This window comes from Topomyia yanbarensis, chromosome 3, assembly GCF_030247195.1.
Source record: "Topomyia yanbarensis strain Yona2022 chromosome 3, ASM3024719v1, whole genome shotgun sequence".
NCBI classification, from domain to species: Eukaryota; Metazoa; Arthropoda; class Insecta; order Diptera; family Culicidae; genus Topomyia; species Topomyia yanbarensis.
In genome coordinates this window covers 385,896,618-385,915,440 of record NC_080672.1, presented here as the reverse complement: position 1 = coordinate 385,915,440, position 18,823 = coordinate 385,896,618, and the positions used below count along the sequence as shown (strand labels likewise).

Genomic DNA, 18,823 nt, shown 5'->3' with positions numbered 1-18,823 from the left:
GCCGGGGCTTCCGGAACCGATGATGGTGGCCAATGTGACCAAAGAGACTTTGAATGGCTGTTAATGACCTAGTACTACAAATCGAAGCAGTTGTGGTCACATTTTGGAAAAATTTTCACCATTATACATTCATTGCAGAATTTCTTAAAATCGACATTTTCTGCGCGATCGTACTCATCACCCTGTAATTCCGGAACCGGAAGTCGGATCCATTAGAAATTCAATAGCAGCCTATGGGAACGTTGCACCTTTCATTTGGGACTAAGTTTGTAAAAATCGGTTCATCTCTGAGAAAAGTGAGTGAGATTGTGTTCGCGTACACACACACAGACGCACATACACACACACATACATACACACACACATACATAGACACACACAGACATTTGCCGAACTCGACGAACTGAATCGAATGGTATATGTCACTCGGCCCTCCGGGCCTCCGTTAAAAAATCGGTTTTCAGAGCAATTGCAATACCTTTCTATTGAGAAAGGCAAAACTTGTCTAAGAATCCATCCGATTAGTGTTGTAGTTTCCAGTTTTTCAAAATGGAATGCTGTTTTGCATTATAATCCCTTTTACTACTAGATGGTTTTTGCGCACTTATCAGTCCTTCCTATTTCGGTAGAAATACAAGATTCGTACGCTTCTGGCAGAGTGCTTTGAGCCTCAAGCCTGAACCCTTCAACGGGGAACATCCAACTGCTTTAGCCTTCAAATTGACCATCAAAGGTCATACGACTAGGCCAAGTTTGACGCGAGATGAAGAATCCAACATCTCAATATCGATCTAAAAGTTATTCTTATTCGGAATGATCCAGTATTAACTATGTACATCAATAGAAAATGTGATATAGGGATAAATCAAAGGAGAAATTATTAGAAAACGTCAACAGATTTAAATTCCATTACGAGCAAACACAATCACCACTTAAAATTATCAGCCATATATCTAGGGTTCATATTTTTACTGAGTAGTTAGTACGAAATATTTATATTACTAATCGTAAGTTCATTGTTCAATCTGTTGATCATTCAATCAAATTACGGCTTTCAGACTGGACGGAATGGTTGTTTAACTATTTTTCACAAAACACTGGTTTCATCACTCATTTTTTTCTTTGACTACAAAAGAAAACTGAAGAGTCGTTTTCTAGCTATATTCAGTGGGTACTGCATTCTCCTCGCATAATTCCAACTTATAAGTCCTGCATTGCCAGTATGATGTTCTGTAGTGCGGTTCGGGCATCCGAAGGAGGTAACTCGTTCATAACAGCCATCGCTGCTAAACTGTGCTTTTTCTGCAGATTACGGGTCTTTTCCAGACCGGGTCCCTTGATCACTTCACTGTGAATTTTGGCGTAGTCGATATTGTCAACCGATTCGCGTCCTTTCTTGATTTCTTCGTACAAACCCGGATCATGTGCCAGGTGGAAGAGTACCGGAGCAGAGATGAGACTGAAACGTGTGCCTAAAAATCAAAGAAGCGATTAAAACTTTCCGAAACGAAGACTGATTTTAAATTTTGTACCTGGGGGCAAGTTGGGACTGCTGAATGGTTCCATATCAATACAAGCTTGCCACGCAAGCGATAGATGCTTTCCAAATAGGTAACCTTGCTTCTGCAGTTTTACTGGCTGTCCTGCCAGAATTAATGCACCCTGACAACTCTTACCGAGTAAACTACCGGCACCTAGAATATGCCGCAGGGACCATTCTTTTTCGGGGTTTCCCAGAACATCTTTGATACTCAGCGGTTGAGTATTATCTTCCAGATCCCCGAATCCCAAATCATCTCCGTCCTGTTCGGAGATGGCTGACCTTTGTTCCGGCTGAGACGGCAGTGGATTATTCTGTTGATCGCGATCGCCGATGAAATTGGATTCTGCCAGATCCCGCACCGACGACGATATAAGCTCAATCAACTCTTGATTTCTCAAACCTGCCAACTGCAAACAAGCATTCCCCAGCAGATAATCACCGCTGAGCAAAGCGATTTTATTGCCAAAAATCATTTCACTATCGCCGCTCAGTTCGTTTCCAGCATTCGCCAAGGGCTGCAAATTGACCAAACCCTGGTGCACCAGATGCGAGGTGCGGATCATTTCCGTCACCTCCGCCAGGGCACGCTGGGAGTGTAGAACGCCGGCGCTTTTGTCCTGTTCCAGATCTGGAATCGATGCCGCGTGTCCGGCCGCCTTCGAAATAAGCAGCACAATGAGACCCCAGGCTTGCATGTTGTTCTTGCCATTGTAGATGAGAATTCTGAAATTGGAGAGTGGAACAGTTACGGGGCGTTTCAAGTTGTCAGTTGTTATTACAGGTTGAAAATTGAATGATTGACACACTGCCTATTATCGCGGTCAGTCTCTAGGGTATCTTATACAACATCAAACAAATATGCGGTTATGGGCATAACAGGTAACTCCAATCTAATATCTCAAATTTCAAAGATTTTTTAATGTTGTTGAATGTTAAATAATTCAAAAGATTCCAAGGGTTAGCTGATCTGATAAACTAAGGTATATTTAAGCATGGGAGGGTGAAACTTTTTATATAATTTTGGTACTAATAACAACAGAATACCTCGTCACTGACGCAGAAGCAGAGCCCAAATTTGGTTCTTTACCTACACTCATTTTAAGCTATCCATGGTACCAAGTCTTAATTGGAAGTCATACTTGAACTAAAAATTTTATTGAAACTGTTACCACTGTGTGTCGAAAGCAATATCACATGAAAATGTATTCACAATTGACGTCAATAGAGCTTTTCAAAATGTATCCATAAGGACAAAAGCACCCATCAAGTATTTAAAACTATCTTTCATTGCATCACATTCCGGTTGATTCTATACGTCATCCAACCGTTGAATCACTACGCGCATTACAATAAATCAGCAGCAGCCCTTGCGTAAACGCTACGATTCGCGTATACAAATTTCCCAACAGAAGAGACACCTTTCAAGGTCGACATCTTCACGGGAGGAGACAATCGCACAGCTGAAGAAAAAAAAAATCCATTGGATATTTGTTAAACCGGTTCCACTTACTTGGCCGTTTTCAGCAGCGGATGATTGCTTCCGACCAGCTTCCGCAAATGCAGTGCCACATTGGCAATTTCGTCGCTGAGAAGCCACCGAAGGCTGAGGAATGAAGTCGGATAACCGACGATTTTTTCCGCCTCGCTCACGGCTCGATTCCAGTCGTGCTGTTTTTGGACAGGTTTTGTTGCTGCTGCTGCTGCTTGCTGTTTGTCGCGAACCAGCGAGGTGGAACTGAGTGCACGAACATTGACTGCTAAACTGCGAGCTGGTCTGGCCAGCTGGAAACCTTTGCCAACCGTTCGAAGGTGCGACTGCAGGGTGCAGATTCTGCTAAGCGACATGATTACTGGGTATGCTGCTAATACACTGTGACTCCAGCTGGTTTAGGTGATAGCACTAGCGCTGGTTACAGTTTTCGTGATGATGTGTTCAGCAACGTGAAAGTGGCACAGTTTCGAACGCGCGCGCTACTGTGTGTGGCTACAGTTTGCTGTTTGGTTGCCGCTGCTTCTGCCGCTACTGCTGCGCAAGAAACAATGTGCGGAGAGAAACAAAATGTAAATTCCTTTCCGTCTACCGTTCGAAAGCGACTGCTGGTGTTTACTAAAATTTAATATAAAATAATACAAAATATAATTTTTTTTTCGAAAATAAAAAAAGTTTACATTTTCATAAATGTGAAAATGCTCGAAACAGTTGGACTGCAACTAATCTTTTTTTTATTTAAATTAAAATTTTATAATTTAATAATCAAATAAATTGAGATAACATAATAAAATAAAAACTACGTTTTCTGGAAGAGTAAACATTTCTAGCAAATAATGGTAGTTCTTATTGCCATCATAAGTCACATTAATTTACAGTAATACCATTCAATTATGAAAATATTTTTAATTTACTTGATACGCACTTTGTTACTAACCCCAACTATACAAACACCAATACTACGAACCAGGCCCCGCTCGTTGATTTGTTTATGAATGAATCGTATCAAATCACTCACCTTTTCCTTTTGGCACCAATCGAAACACATACAACGGTACTCGTTGCAACTTTTATTTACATCCCCATCTTTTCAATGAACCCACGTTGGCAGTCGCAAAAACACCTTTCGCACAGTCGATTCTTCCGTTGGATAGTCCCAATGGCACATTCCTCACTTTCGGTCACAAGTAAAATAATTATTTTTCACCGATGATCTGATTATACTTAAATGTTTCCGTTAGAATTGCCAATCACTGTTGAAATCGACTTTCACTGGATACGACGATGTGATGTAAGGTTCACTAAATACGGTTCATTCATGATAAGTTTTGACGTTTCGCATCACGTACACACTAGAGTTCCTATATATAGAGTTAGGCGGACACAAAAGCCGGAAAACTGGCAGCTCTTATTCCAGGAAGAAAACACTAGCAACCCATGCAAATGTTCAAGCTCTAGCTTAATGATTTCATTGTCGTCGTGAGTACGAACTTTACATGTACGAATAGAAAACCAATTCGAAGATCTGATGATATGATTTCATACTTGTGCGAATATCTCTTTGTGTTACAAAAAATCTTGATCTTCTCGTTTCTCTACACTCGATAACACAAGAAAAGAGTAAAATAATTATGACCATAATTACAATACCTTTCCATATACATCCAAAGAGAACATGTTATGTGACGTCATGCTCGATTGGCTCCGCCATTTGACGTGTTCAATTGGCTCCGCTCAGTGTCTCCGCCTAACTATGAATATAGTAACTATAGTACACACTCTCACTTAAATAATAAAAATACTAATAGCACTGGTTTGTTTACACTTTCTAGCAACTAATACAGTTAATTTCGTGTCTATGACGTTCACTCAATCGTCTTTTTACGTATCGCAGCGACATCTGACATCATTCGACGGTAACTTCACTACACGTACGTCGTCATCGCAGCTTGAAGCGACCGTTATAATTCCTGCATGGCTAGAATAATATTCTGAAGGGCGGTTCGCGCGTCCGATGGCTGCAGCCGGTCCAGCACCTGCATTGCAGCGTGACTGTGCTTCCTCATGAGATTTCTAGTTTTTTCCAAACCGGGCCCTGTTCCTATGGCACGATGCAGCTCGCGATAGTCAATTTCCTCGATACAGCTACGTCCTTTCTCGATTTGCTCGTAAATACACGGATCGTACTCGAGATGGAATAGGACCGGAGCGGACACCAGACTGAACTGTCCACCTGTCGGGAGTGAAGGTAACGAAACATCATAAGAAACGTTGGATATCATTATTTTTTATCGATTGCCCTCAATTTTGAAGGGTTTTTTTCCAATGAGCGTTTAAGTTTTATATTTTTTGTCTTTAAGAATAACGAGAATAAATTCAGTTCTTGTACTTGGAGTTTCATTGGTTATGTTTCTATGTAGCTTCTAAGGATTATGATTATGACTTTCAAGAATGTTGAATATATAAAAGCAATTCGTCTACAAAAAGAAAATTCACCATTCTTACGTATCTTTTCAAATAATTTTAATAAAATTTTAGAAATTTATGATCTTTTGAAACAAAATTATAAGTGAAAAAGTTTGACCTTATATTTTTAACATTAGCTGCATCGGAAAATACTAAAAACTATATATGATTTAATGCCCTAACTAACACCAAATTTGGCAGACAGTGATTATACAAACAGTACTGTAAACTAAATATCTAGAAACAGAGAAATCACTTACCTTGCGGTAACGAACTTAGCAGAAACGGTTGCAGATCGATACACGCCTGCCACGCGAGCGATAAGTGTTTTCCGAATAAATATCCTTGCTTCTGGAGTTCCTCCGGTTGTCCAGCCAGCATCAGGGCTCCCTGGCAACTTTTACCTAGCAAACTTCCACCACCGAGCACGTGTCTCAGCGACCATTCCTTTTCAGGGTTCCCCAATACCTTCTCCATACTCATCGACTGAGTGTTATCTTCCAGATCGCCGAAGCCTAGATCATCGAGACTACAGTCCGGCGAGGAGTTCCCTTTCACCGACGATTCCGGTTTCGACGGCAATGGATTGTTCTGTTCGTCACGATCGCCGATAAAGTTGGATTCGGCTAGATCTCGATAGGCAGAGGAAATTAGCATGTTGAGGTCTTGATTCCTGAAATGTAAAGTATTCAGTAGAGGTTATTAAATAAACGCTTTGATCTTATTTATCGTTACCTTAAGGTGGCCACCTGCTGACTTGCATTGGCTAACAAATAATCTCCTCCGAGCAGTGCCATCTTATTGCCGAAAATCATCTCGCTATCTCCGCTGAGATTGTTCCCAGCATTATCCATCGATTGTAGGTTGATCATTCCCTGGTGAATGAGATGAGAGGTACGAATCATTTCCGTCACCTCAGCCAGTGCTCGCTGGGAGTGCAGCACTCCAGCACTTTTGTCCTGGTCCATTTCCGGGATCGAAGCAGCATGTCCAGCGGCTTTCGACACCAGCAGCACGATGAGACCCCAGGCTTGTTGGTTTTTGTCGTTGTAAACCAAAGTTCTGGAAATACAACAGAAAATTTTGTTAAATTTTGAAACAATATCTCGTTCCAGAGATTCCTTTTCATGTCTTAGCTAAATCCTTTACTTTTAACACGTAGATGTTCTTATAATAACAAAATATTTCAATAATTTCTATAGTTTTGAAGATATTCCTCGTGAGAAAGATGACTAACCTCTTCATGGCAATGTTTTTTTTATAAACAACAATGTTTTTAACAGCTCCCACGATATAACAACCTTTGTCATTCGAAGAATAGCCAGTATCGAAGGCTGATAAAATCGGGTCTTCACTGCACATACATAGTGGAATTTAAAGGAAGATATCTGTGTATTAAGTTGATATTCTACTAACACGCTCGAAAAATTTGTTGCCAATTGCATTTTTTGTTTCGGTTACCGAGGATTTAATCTTAGGGTCATTATTCAGGTCAGAAAAATCTCTAACCCTATGTGCGGGTTTCGGAATCGAACCTAGGTGAGCTGCGTATAAGGCAATCGATTTAACAACTATGCTATGTCCGCTCTCAATTGAATTAAATTTTTAAATAGAGCTTCGCACAATCTAATCCATTAGCTAGCATACACGCATAAATGCACAACAATAATGACTTATTTGGTGGCCATATTTACTACCAGTTGCTTGCCTAACTTATATCGGACACAGTTTTTGTTGCGCTGGCCCAAAAAATCGTAAAACATTACATATTTTTGAATATTCTCAAATGACCATGGTAATTTTAACGAAGCATGTAGCCTGAAGGGCTGGGGAAGCTTGGTGCTAAATCACCTTCCCACCGAAATTTCTCAAAATTAAATAAAAGAACAAGTGTCTATTTCGGTGGCTCTTAACAAATTTGTAGCTCGTTTCCTTTGAACAAACTAATGAGAAAATGTTGAAAAACATTTCTATTTCCAACCACCAAAGAAAACCGTCACGATACTCAGTATGATTTGTGCTTCTGCCCGATCCAGAACGAAGCAAACGACAAAAACAGTCAATTTTATCTTATGTGCCTTGTCTGAAGAACAAAATAAACTGTTACTTTAATTCTTGCCGTGATGATCTGCCGAGCAAAAAGTGATTTTTCGGTTCAAAAGCAGTTGTTCTTGACTTTCGGTGTTTACGCATATGATGAAGCATTCGTGGAACATTTGCTAAGGGTGAAAATGGAGCACAGGCTTACGGAAGTCGCTTTTACCAAGTTCTACCATGTCAGACATTTAGTGCTGGTAACGTTCAATAACAAATCCAGGCGAAAACATTCATTTTTCATAACAACTTAAAACACGTGATTGTGTGTGACCATGCTGTAACCAAGACCCGCACTTATTTAGATGATGGGAAAATCGAGGTTCGGCTACAAGGTCTGATATCACTTATTTGCACAGTGGCCAAGAGCAAGTATATTTTGCACTATTTTTTTCATTTATGCAAGGTTTATGAATGCCCCTAAACAAACAATATTCCTTAGCGAATATCACGTAACATCGATGGCAGAGCAGTGAAATTAAGGCCAAGTTCCCTTTGAGTCGTGTCTGAGAAGCAACCTCAAGTTGAATTTGGGTAATTCGTCGCTGTTGTGCTATCTTATGACAAGCGCCATTTAGCACATTTCGAGAAAAACGATTTTTAAAATTTGAGATTGTTGAAACTTATAAATGGTATAAACATTCCAAAGAAGACAATTAATGCTTCTATCTATTCTTCATCAATCTCTCAAATATTACGAAGATCGCTTGACTATGTTGCGAGTTTTTACTATGAATGTAAACAAAAGTCGCACTCACACGTGTCATAGGCGTGTATTGATGACAAAATTTGTATAACGTGTCATAATCGTGCATGAAAAATTTTCCGTAGAAAAAAAATCAGCAATTTTTAACTTTTATTTAGCATAGCATAGCGTTCATATGGGCTATAAACAATCGGTGAAATGCATTTTGAAGGGAATGAGTCAGGACATCTAGAAAAAATAGTTATTTTTAGTTACAGTGTTGCCAAATATCCTTTATTTCCAATTTAAAACTAAACCTGTGTTTTTCTCACAACTCGTGTAATATTCTTTTGAAAATGTTTATGTCATTGTGTTCCTCAGACATTTTCACGCATAAAAACATCTAAAACTGCAATATAACTTGAGCAAATCCCTAGATACAGTGATTTTAAGCAAAAAACTCACAATTTCTCATGACGTTTCTCGCAATATCTAAGTAACCAAGTAGAATTTCAAAATTCTGAAAACGCCACTTTGTAGAGATTTTTCAAACAAGTAATGTGGCATATCTAACTCAGTTTACCCCAAAATGGCGTTTGTCATAAGATAGCACAACAGCGACGAATTGTGATGTTACTCCCCAAAGGCAGCAGGTAGTATAGTCGAGGGGAGAAACAGCATTCTCGACTCGACTGTAGCTTTCAAATGGTTTACAATATCGAAACCCTATTGTTGATGATGGAGAAACGCGAATAACTAGTGAAAAGGTTCTAATAAAATAAGAGCGTTGTTAAAACAAAATTTAATATCTCGAAAACTACTATATTTCAGAAAATTTTTGTTATTAGCATTTTGATTTAAAATAGCGTTTAGAATCATATTCAAAAAGAAAATTGTATTTTTGACTTCAAACAGTATGAATTATAAAACTATGTTTAAAGTTGTTTTTAGGAAAACTGTTTCTATTGAAAGTTTCTCCATGATCCAAATACACTGAAACAGTTTCTTTTGCGTCTTAAAAACGATAAACATTATATTTTTAACATTTAATGATGGGGTAACTAGAATAACTTTTAAAAAGGGAATAATCACACGAATTAACTGTTTTTGTTTGAACAAAATTCCAAATATCTCAAAAAATATCGCATTTAGGAAGAATTTTGTTAAATGCGTTTTGATCTAAAACGATACTTAGAATTATATTCTGTAATAAAATTATAATTTTGTATGTCAATTAGTATGCAATTTAAAAATATGTATAAAGTTATTGTTAGAAAAACTTATTTACCGATAAGTTCTCCATCATACAATCCCATTCAAAATGATTCTTTTCTATTTCGGTTTTTGTTGACAAATTATAAAAAAAATATAAAAATGGGTTTTTCGCAATTTAATTTTTTAACGCAAATTTTTGTTTTTGTGAAAAATGACCCAACAATTTTTTTCGTACATTGTACTGTAACTTTGTAAATGTAACTCATTCTTAGATAGTTTTGCTGTATAGTATACAGTAATAGAACAAACATTTTTTGAAATTAATCCACGTAGAAATGTCTACGCCCTTTTGAAAAAATTCTCTTACTGATTGTGGAAAATGTTTAGTCTTCAATGCCGATGAAACGTGTTAAGTTTCATAGGAATTTAAGATGGTCGGTCACGATCTTGAATATTTTCGGACGGATCTTCGTGGAATTTCTCTAAACAAACAAATAGGAAATATTGATACGAGCTGAATGAGACAAATAGAAAATAGAAAAGAAGGTAGAAAACTGAAAAAACTGGTCTGTGTACTAATATACATGTTTAAATTTATATATACAAATCAAAGTATTGTTACGACTCGATACTAACTACTACGGACTAGCACATTTCACTTCGGTTTACGGTACACAAAAACGCGAGCATTTGGGTCTTTTACTGCGGTCTCCAGGAGAATTTCACTAAATACGCGATTTCTTCCTATATGGAATCGAAAGTTTTACTGCAATGTTAATTTCCAATTGATACAAACATTACATTAACGCGGGACTGGTTGATGGAACAATGACCTCGGAACATGTTTGGCGCTGCATACGAAATGGGTCATCGAAAAGTCAATTGAGCTAACACCTACCTAAATCCGTGAACCAAGTTACTTGCATGATTTTATTTATAAACATGCAAACATCTTTTTTTCTGTAAATACTACCGGCTAGTGGGAAATAGGATGGTGTAACAGGACAAAAAGTGGTAAAATATCGGATTTACTGAGATGTGAATTCATTCATGAATTGAGCACACTCGGTTATTATTAGCTTTACTGATTTGAAGAAACGTCCCCAGTAGACTAACGGTCGCGATTTTGTCTTTCTTTCAATCAGATGCCAATTGCTTTTAAATCACATATTAAACTATCAGTCATATAAATAAATATTTGTCAATGTTTGCTGTTCTTAAGTTAAATTTAAATGATGAATTGAAAGTTGCAACAAACAACATGATTTTAATCGCATTCTATGGTTGCCGTTTTATGTCCATGTGTAAGTTTGAAAACGAGGCGAAGATATAGTGAACAGACACCAATAGGTAATCAGAGAGGGCACCTAGAATGTTGCGACTGATTGAATCTATAAATTAATAAGTTGGGAATTGCGCTCTGATCTTCTAATTTCGGTTGGAATGAACCAGCATTTTTGAAAGCACCTTACATCTTCGCTGTCCGCATGACTGATGTGTTAGATGCACAATATTTATTAAAACAATTTCTCAAATTATGAGAAAACTAATCAGCAATCAAACAAACTTTCTTCGGGAAGCCAAATATTTCTTCCAATCCTAATAGTGATTGTGAAAGAAAGATCAAGGGTTTATTATATTTATTGAAAAGACTGGGCAAATCAGTGCCAATTTCTTTGTTCAACGACTACATGAAATGATTTGGAAAATGTAACTAAACTCAATAATTTCAGGCGATTAAAGTATGAAGTTTTTATGAATAATTAAAAAATGCATCCTCCTCGTGAACCTACGAACACACGCAGAAATGCACTATTTCAATGACTATGAGCTTTTTTCACCCTTAGTGCTTTACTCACAAAAGTTATAACTAACTGGAAATATGGTAAAGTCAGGAATATAGCTGCAAGGTTGATAAGACTATATCATCTAACTAAGCGTGCGAAAAATGATCCACGCGAAAACGGTAAAGCATTCAGTAATGATGTCTTCTGGGATGTTTTATGATAATCTAAGACCTTCATTTTGATGATACAGTGATAGTGATTAATCCCCCTAGAAGTGAGATATTTGCAGCAAATTTTAGCAACACATGAAAAACAAGAAAGTCTTCAGAAATGTTGTTGTTGCGAACATCTTTACTGAAGATCAAAAATCTCTAATTGTAGTACACTTGAAGCTATGGACCGTAGTTTGCGAATGTCCCCTTTAAAACTTTTTTCAACATAACTTCTAAAATATCGTAGATAAGGCTATGTTTAGGTAAGTATGTTAAGGAAAGTTGTTTGTCTTATGAAGTTACATATCTTTATAGAAGAGATATCAATGGTCTATCTCTTGCAATTTGAAAGTTTTTGGGTAATTTTTGGTAAAATTAGCAAAAGTTTTAAAAGTATTATTACAGGCAAAAACGAGCAGCCAACTGTTGTTGCAATTAGAAATCCTACATCATCATTATAAAACTCATCAGAGTTTACTCTGTCTCTCGTTGTCTCCAGTAGAGTTATAGATAATTTAAAAAAACTTATTTTTCAAAAATTGTTCAATTTATTCGAAAATATTCGAGAAAAGAAAAAATATGCTTTAATAAAATTTTACGATTGAAATAACTTCGTAGAATATATGAAACTTGTAGGAATGTAAATTGAAAAGATATTTTAAAAAATATTTTTGCGAGTTCCCCAAATATAACGAGCTATAATTTCTTAAACATTTAAGGAAGAGACTTCGCATGTTCAGCAAAGTTATTCATAGAAGCAATCTACACAACTTTTCAAAAGACGTTAGCTGATTTTTCTTACCAAAAAAAAAATGTTGAAAAATCTCACTTATCGGAGGATTAATCACGAATATCATTGCAGCAAATGGAAAACTTTGCTATTTTAGATGAGTGGTCCAAAAGCACTATTGACGTAAACACAGCCGTTTCCACGTTAACAATCAATCATCATTTGAAACACTTTACTTTTCAAAAATTGCCAAATTACTGTAATAATTCACGAGATAAGCAAATCTTGTAATATAGAAAGTTGTTCATTTTCATAATTCAAACCTTTTTACGGAACATACCGAACTTGTCAGAATAATATTTAAAAAGTTATATTATTGAATCTACAAACAATCAATTCTTCAAGATATTGAAGAAAAAGATCTTGTGTTTACAGCAAAGTTGTTGATAAAAGCTGGCTCAACAACTTTGCCGAAAACATAACTTTAATATATGCACATACAACAAAGTTGGTAAATATATCTCACTTTTGGGAAGATTAGTAATTAAAACACTAACACCGTATAAAAGGGCTTGTAATGTTCACAAATTCTTCCAAAGACGCCATTGACCCAACTTCAACGATTTAGCCGTAATTAATAGATCGCACAATTTGGGCAAAAAACCACTGTACATGGGTTAGGAACTATGAAACACGATGTCGTCTATAGTGAAATACTCTACTTGTAAATTTTATTCTTTTGTCTTGAAGAAGAATGATCCTAACGCTTCGAATTAAAGTTATATTGAAGCGAAAATCGTTTGTTCAAGAAATCACTATATCAAAGCATAACATCGGGCCACCATATGTGCATAGAAGCTGCAATCCTGACAGAAGAGAAGATTTCTACAAAACTTGCCAAAATTGATAAATTTTGCACTGGATGAGTAGTTTTACCACAGATAACAGACGTTTACGCTCGATTTGAATCGTGTGTAAATACCCGCTAATGAAATTCCGAATAAATCAGACGCCTAAAATACGATTGCCAAACGTTTGTAGATGGCGCAGTGATCGATACAATGCAGTTAGAGTGCAACTGTCAAACACGTGTAGCAAACAGTTGCGCAGATGGCAATAGTGAAATATGGATTTCCAACGTTTATCAATTTGAAAGATTACACAGGTTTTTTGTTTGAAATTTTGTTCTAGCCTAAACGCCTGTTATCTGTAGTTTTACTGTGGAAAATCGGAACCCATTCGCATTTTAAAATAGATCTCAAAAACGAGAAATGTTCAATGTTCCCCATACATTATCGTTTCACAGTTACCAAATGTGCATATTTATGAAAATTGTCGATTTGCATAGAACCATGAAAAGTTACCAAAAAACTTTGTTCGCGGCATATGTTGAGCATAAAATTTGATATAAACAGACTAGATAAATGTATATTTAATCGATGAACGGTAACTCATAAAAATGGAATAATGTTTTTCATTGTGAATATACTCTGGCTGTTACAAAACAAACATATGTCCAATAAAAGAGATAGAGTTATCAGACGTCTTCCAAAATATAGCAATACGAATTAGAAATTATGAGAAGATTCTGTTCATGCATTATGATTTTATTACGAATGTTTCACAGTCCCTGCTGTTTCACCGTTACTCTCTCTCCCCTATCGGAAACTTAGTTGAATATGACCCCGAAAGTTACTGGTCTGCTATTTGCCATTGTTTCAAGAATCGAAGAATTCTCTTGAGCTAGAAAAATCATTCTTTGATATTCTTAATTCGTATATTCAGTGATATAAAAAGTTCAATCGTTTATACTTCTACAAATCGTCCGCCAGATCAAAAATTTTAGAGCAGATTTCGACATTCAGCTCTCTCGAACATGCTCTGAAACAGTAAACTTGGACTGGCGTTAATATATGCATTCGTTGTTTTGACATGAGTCTTGTTTTTTTCATTTTTTCAAGGTTTTTAGAAACGTTTCCACTGGAAAATAGACAGAGATAGAGAATGACCGAAACGGCGAAGATTCACTTTTTTATTGGAGACACTGAGAAAAGCAGGAATAGAACCTGCGATCTCCACATTCCAGTGATGACCGCCACAGCCTCCAATATCGACCCCCGATATCTCCTGTAGAAAATCGTCACCTCTTCCTCTCCTCGATTAGGCCAAATCGCTCTCGTTATCTATGTTTAGGTCCAGTGGATTATGCTCAGGCTTGAGATATTATTGTTTGCATCCCCTTTATTTCTCTGTATGTTTTCCAGCTAATATATTCCTATTCATGGAGATTACCTTAAGTGTAGTGTAAGTTTCGTGCTCCATCGCGCTGAAACACGATTTATTGAGTAACTGTGTGTAATCGTAAGACAGATTTTTTGGATGACATTTTTCCATTCATTTCGACTTGTCGTCTTCTATACCTTGTAATCGTAAAAAAAAAGAATTCACTGCATTTTCATACCCCATTGGAGATTGCCACATTCGGTTAACCTGTAAATACTTTGAAGTCTTGAATATCTATTGTTTTAACTTGGGTAAATTGTAACTTGAAAATAAATAATAAAAAGTAAATTCGAAATCAAACATAAAAATAATTTAACAAGACTTTCTAGTTTCCAAAAAAAAACTGCGAAAATAGCTCTACAGCATGGGGCAAAATGAGCACAACATAAATCTCATATGAGTTTATGCATTAAATTCCGAAAAGTTATCCCTATGTAAACATTTTATATCCGAAGCTACTACGAACGATGAATAATATTTTCTTGCGAAAATTACTCGAAAAAATATAATTAAAACAAAATGTAAATTTGTATCTAATAGTTCCGAAAATGCTGCCAAAAAACTATAAGATGAATTTCATTGGCAACTAATTGTCACTAAATCAATGAAAAATATAATTGTTATTAATTACAAGTCAAATAAATTTTAAATTTTGTAATAAAATATAATCTTCTGCGACATGACCATATTGCCCCTTAAGATTGCTCATATTGCCCCACAAGGTTTTTAGCAAGTCAAAAATCGATCATTACAAACAACGACTACTTTCAACGATTTTAAATTTTCTGCAGCACGTATAATAACTGCATGTGAAGAATATATGTTGTATTCTACCAATAGAGGGAAATTTGGGATTATTTGTATGTTTTGCTGCAGATATATTTGCCTTCAATCTTAGGGTGCTCATATTGCCTCACTTTCCCCTAGCAACCTTGAAGATATCATGACTCCACTTTTCGATGCATTTTCATTGAAATATAAATAATGCGCATAACGTAACGCGTTCAACTTTCAACGCGATTACTTCGGTATCGACTTTTTTGAAAAGGGACCTCACAGTGAGCAACGTTTTGTGTAGTGTTGAACCAATCAATATGAAACTTTCAGCTGTTGTTTACAATTACAATACTTAGTGATTGAATGAAGGAATTTTAATATTAACCATTATTACTAGTAGCCAAAAAATAAATAAGAAGCTTCTAAATACAGTTTTCAGGAAAATTGTCACCATTCTTGGAATTTTTTTCGCAAAATCCTTCGTTCAAACACTGGAGAATGCTATAAATTAACATTTTACCTGAATATCCTGATATTCTAACCGTGAAAATCTATCAACTGAAATTTTTTATAAGTGCCTGGTAGCATATTATATATACACTACTATATTTTAAAAAGCTTGTTGAGGAATGTTTTACTATTTTGGTTTGAGAAAGTAATGGAAATTCCTAAAGTTTCTTGATCCACAACATATTTGTACCCTCCCGATTAGAATGAAATAACAAAATTATAACAGAATGCAATTTTTGCAACAAATTGTGTTATAAATATAGTCTTTTTAGTAGTTAAAATAACAGAAAATTATAACAAGTATTAACCGGAAATACAGCTGTGACAGTTCTTTGTTATAATCTTCTGATCGGGTTTAAGACGTGATAATTGGATTTACATGATATTGATCATAATTGACAATAAAAATGTGCCGTAAAAACACGAACCTCACCAGGCATACCTCTTCGAACTATGGATAAATATTTGCACATCGTTACCCAGCCAAAATGGATTGGTATAATAAATTCTTGATTTAAAAGTTGATTTGTGCGCTGTGAGACAACCTTTTATTTCGAAGTATCATGTATGGCAATCAGCAAAGCCATGGCCATAACGAAAGACAACGTATTTATTTAGCTCAACCAGTCAGACAGTCTGTTTTTCCTTAAATTCTCTTACTCATTTTATGGCCCCATAGTAAAACGGAAACATTCATTCATTTCGCAACCATAGCAGCATGTACAAGCGACGAACTCAAAAATAATCAACGATCATGACACTCATACGCATCAACACCGAGCTCGGATAACAGACGGGTTGTGCCAAGCTTATTGGATACGGCAGTTTGAACTTCATTTCTATCGGTCAGTAGCGATTGGTTGCCTTTGTTTGGGTCACTTCACTTTTTCGGTGTGTGTGGGATTGCCTTTTATAACCAACAATCGGACACTTTCTATTTTTAAACTCGGCTATTGTAAATGGTACTGTGGTTAAAAGCCGAAATATTCGAGGAAAGAATAACCCTGAAATAGCTCAAATAACTAATACCGCATTATCACCTCTTTTGTAATTAATCGTGGTTCAATTGATATAAAATGTTCATAATGCAACAAACCAACGATGGAATTCTCGCCTGGTACAGGTTTATTATTTCACCGTGGTGTAACATTACAAATTCCCTATCACTGCAAAGTTGAATCACCCCGGTCAGCACTCAGACTTACTTTGCCGTTTTTAGCAGCGGATGGTTGCTGCCGACCAGTTTTCTGAGGTGTAGTGCCACATTTGCAATCTCGTCACTGAGCAGCCAGCGAAGACTTAGAAACGATGTCGGATAGCCTACGATCTTCTCCGCTTCACTCACGGCTCGGTTCCAATCGTGCTTCTGAACTGCCTTGGCAGTGGCCAGTTTCTCGCCAGCCGCTGAACTGGAACTAATGTGTCGGATTTCATACCATCTGCTGTTTGCACTGATGACACTTCCGGTCGGTATCACTATTCGGGCAGCCTTGATGTGCTGCTGCAAACAAGCCCGAACGATTCTACTGAGGGCCATTTTGTTTGACCTGAGACTTTCTAAAAATTTTCACTTTGGCCAAAACTTCACTACCAAGCAACACTCTTCACTAACGAACACGTGGACAGGTATCAAACCGCGCGCGTTTCATTTACATGCGAATTGATCGTTAAATCGCCCACGGCAGAAAAGCGCTGCGCGCTCTGGAGATCGAAAGCAGACAGTGGGTCACCACATGGGGGTCGACAGTGTACTGTGTGTGTTTTTTTATTCGCGGCCCTTAACGCGTGTCTGCAAACCGTCTGCGAGGAGTGTCTCCACCGGACTGCAAGTACCGCGCTCGGACTGACCACTAAGGCGCGCAATTCTGAGGCAAGTCATGCTTTCGGCAGTGTCGCCAGATTTCTGGTGGAATGGAAGTAGAAAGTTGTGACTACTTTTAAATTTCTTCGCTGGCATTTTTTATTTCCTGCTGGGAAACCCCACTTTAATTTTAAAAGGCTTGGAATAAAAATAATAATTAAAGTCTACAAAGCTAAAATATCGTAAGACTTCAAAAACATATAAGAATACTCGTGGATCAAAATAAAAACTTGATATTACAAGTAGATTGTTCTATGACAGCAAACTTGCAAACAGGTCTCAGAAACAAAAGCTGGCTGCCTAAATCAATACAAAAAAGCTGTACGAACCAGTTCACCGAATACAACGAATGATAAGAAGATAGATAAGATAAACCGAAAATAAGCCAATGGAAAAACATGTACAATTAATCATACGCGTCTGGTACATATGCCCTGTAGTACAGTAAGTCAAAGTACCGTTATTTTCGTTCTGATGGACCTTTGGTGACAGTCAGTAGATTTGCAGTTTAACTGTACGGCCATTATGAACTTGTAGGTTTTCATATATATTCAGTTCAACCGCATGCGTAATTTGTACCATTCAACAATAATGGCTAAACACACTAATGTAGCTCCTGTAGCAATATGAAATACTTCGTTGAATATGACAAAGTTAGGGTCATGTTCCCCGAGTATTATTAAGACAACACAATCGAGGTACGACTGCATATTCTGTCCCCATATACATACGATAACTCTAAGCGTAAATTTCATGTAGCAATGAACAGAAGTAATCTTTATTTGACATCACAGATAGAATAACTCCTTTTTCAGGCATCAGCAATCGTGTTAGAGTGGTGAGAATGCATTTGAAGCACCCTATTCCTTCATTCGAACCGTGATACCTGACTGTACAAGTGCTCAGACCACGCTGTGTACATATGCCAATCAGTCTCTCACCTATCAGTACTGTAAACAATAACCTACAACAAAACATTTATTTGCTCCTATACTGCATCGTGGGAATCACTCACTTCTCTCCCATTGTCGTTCACGCTCATTAGCGTGCGCACGGTGGGGAAAGGGAGGGGGCAATATCCCATTCTAATGTTTTGAAATTATCTTTTTAAAGTATGATTATAATGTTGACGACATTGACGACATGTGTAATTCACTCACTTAGATAAACG

At 36.9% G+C, this 18,823-nt stretch overlaps 2 protein-coding genes across 2 annotated transcripts; both read right to left on the bottom strand.

Moving 5' to 3' along the window:
- Positions 1–895: 895 nt before the first annotated feature.
- LOC131691181 (all trans-polyprenyl-diphosphate synthase PDSS2-like) lies at positions 896–3,388 on the bottom strand. Its single transcript, XM_058977385.1, has 3 exons — positions 3,054–3,388; positions 1,533–2,266; positions 896–1,472 (listed from the first exon to the last, which is right to left on the bottom strand). The coding sequence occupies exons 1-3, from the start codon at positions 3,386–3,388 to the stop codon at positions 1,201–1,203; spliced, it is 1,341 nt and encodes a 446-aa protein (XP_058833368.1). The 3' UTR covers positions 896–1,200.
- A 1,597-nt stretch (positions 3,389–4,985) lies between these two features.
- On the bottom strand, positions 4,986–17,603 carry LOC131691180 (all trans-polyprenyl-diphosphate synthase PDSS2-like). The gene is made up of 4 exons (XM_058977384.1): positions 16,997–17,603; positions 6,234–6,560; positions 5,759–6,171; positions 4,986–5,265 (listed from the first exon to the last, which is right to left on the bottom strand). Exons 1-4 carry the CDS (start codon positions 17,326–17,328, stop codon positions 4,994–4,996), a joined length of 1,344 nt encoding a protein of 447 aa, XP_058833367.1. The 5' UTR covers positions 17,329–17,603; the 3' UTR covers positions 4,986–4,993.
- Between the last annotated feature and the right edge of the window lie 1,220 nt (positions 17,604–18,823).

What these genes read in the sequence shown, in the direction of transcription:
- LOC131691181 (XM_058977385.1), bottom strand. Translation starts at nt 3,388, where the DNA reads ATGTCGCTTAGCAGAATCTGCACCCTGCAGTCGCACCTTCGAACGGTT. An exon ending in CCGCTGCTGAAAACGGCCAA is followed by an intron (nt 2,267 to 3,053) that starts GTAAGTGGAACC and finishes CTCCAATTTCAG; the next exon opens with AATTCTCATCTACAATGGCA. An exon ending in CAGTCCCAACTTGCCCCCAG is followed by an intron (nt 1,473 to 1,532) that starts GTACAAAATTTA and finishes TTTGATTTTTAG; the next exon opens with GCACACGTTTCAGTCTCATC.
- LOC131691180 (XM_058977384.1), bottom strand. Translation starts at nt 17,328, where the DNA reads ATGGCCCTCAGTAGAATCGTTCGGGCTTGTTTGCAGCAGCACATCAAG. An exon ending in CAGCAGGTGGCCACCTTAAG is followed by an intron (nt 6,172 to 6,233) that starts GTAACGATAAAT and finishes TTTACATTTCAG; the next exon opens with GAATCAAGACCTCAACATGC. An exon ending in GCTAAGTTCGTTACCGCAAG is followed by an intron (nt 5,266 to 5,758) that starts GTAAGTGATTTC and finishes CACTCCCGACAG; the next exon opens with GTGGACAGTTCAGTCTGGTG.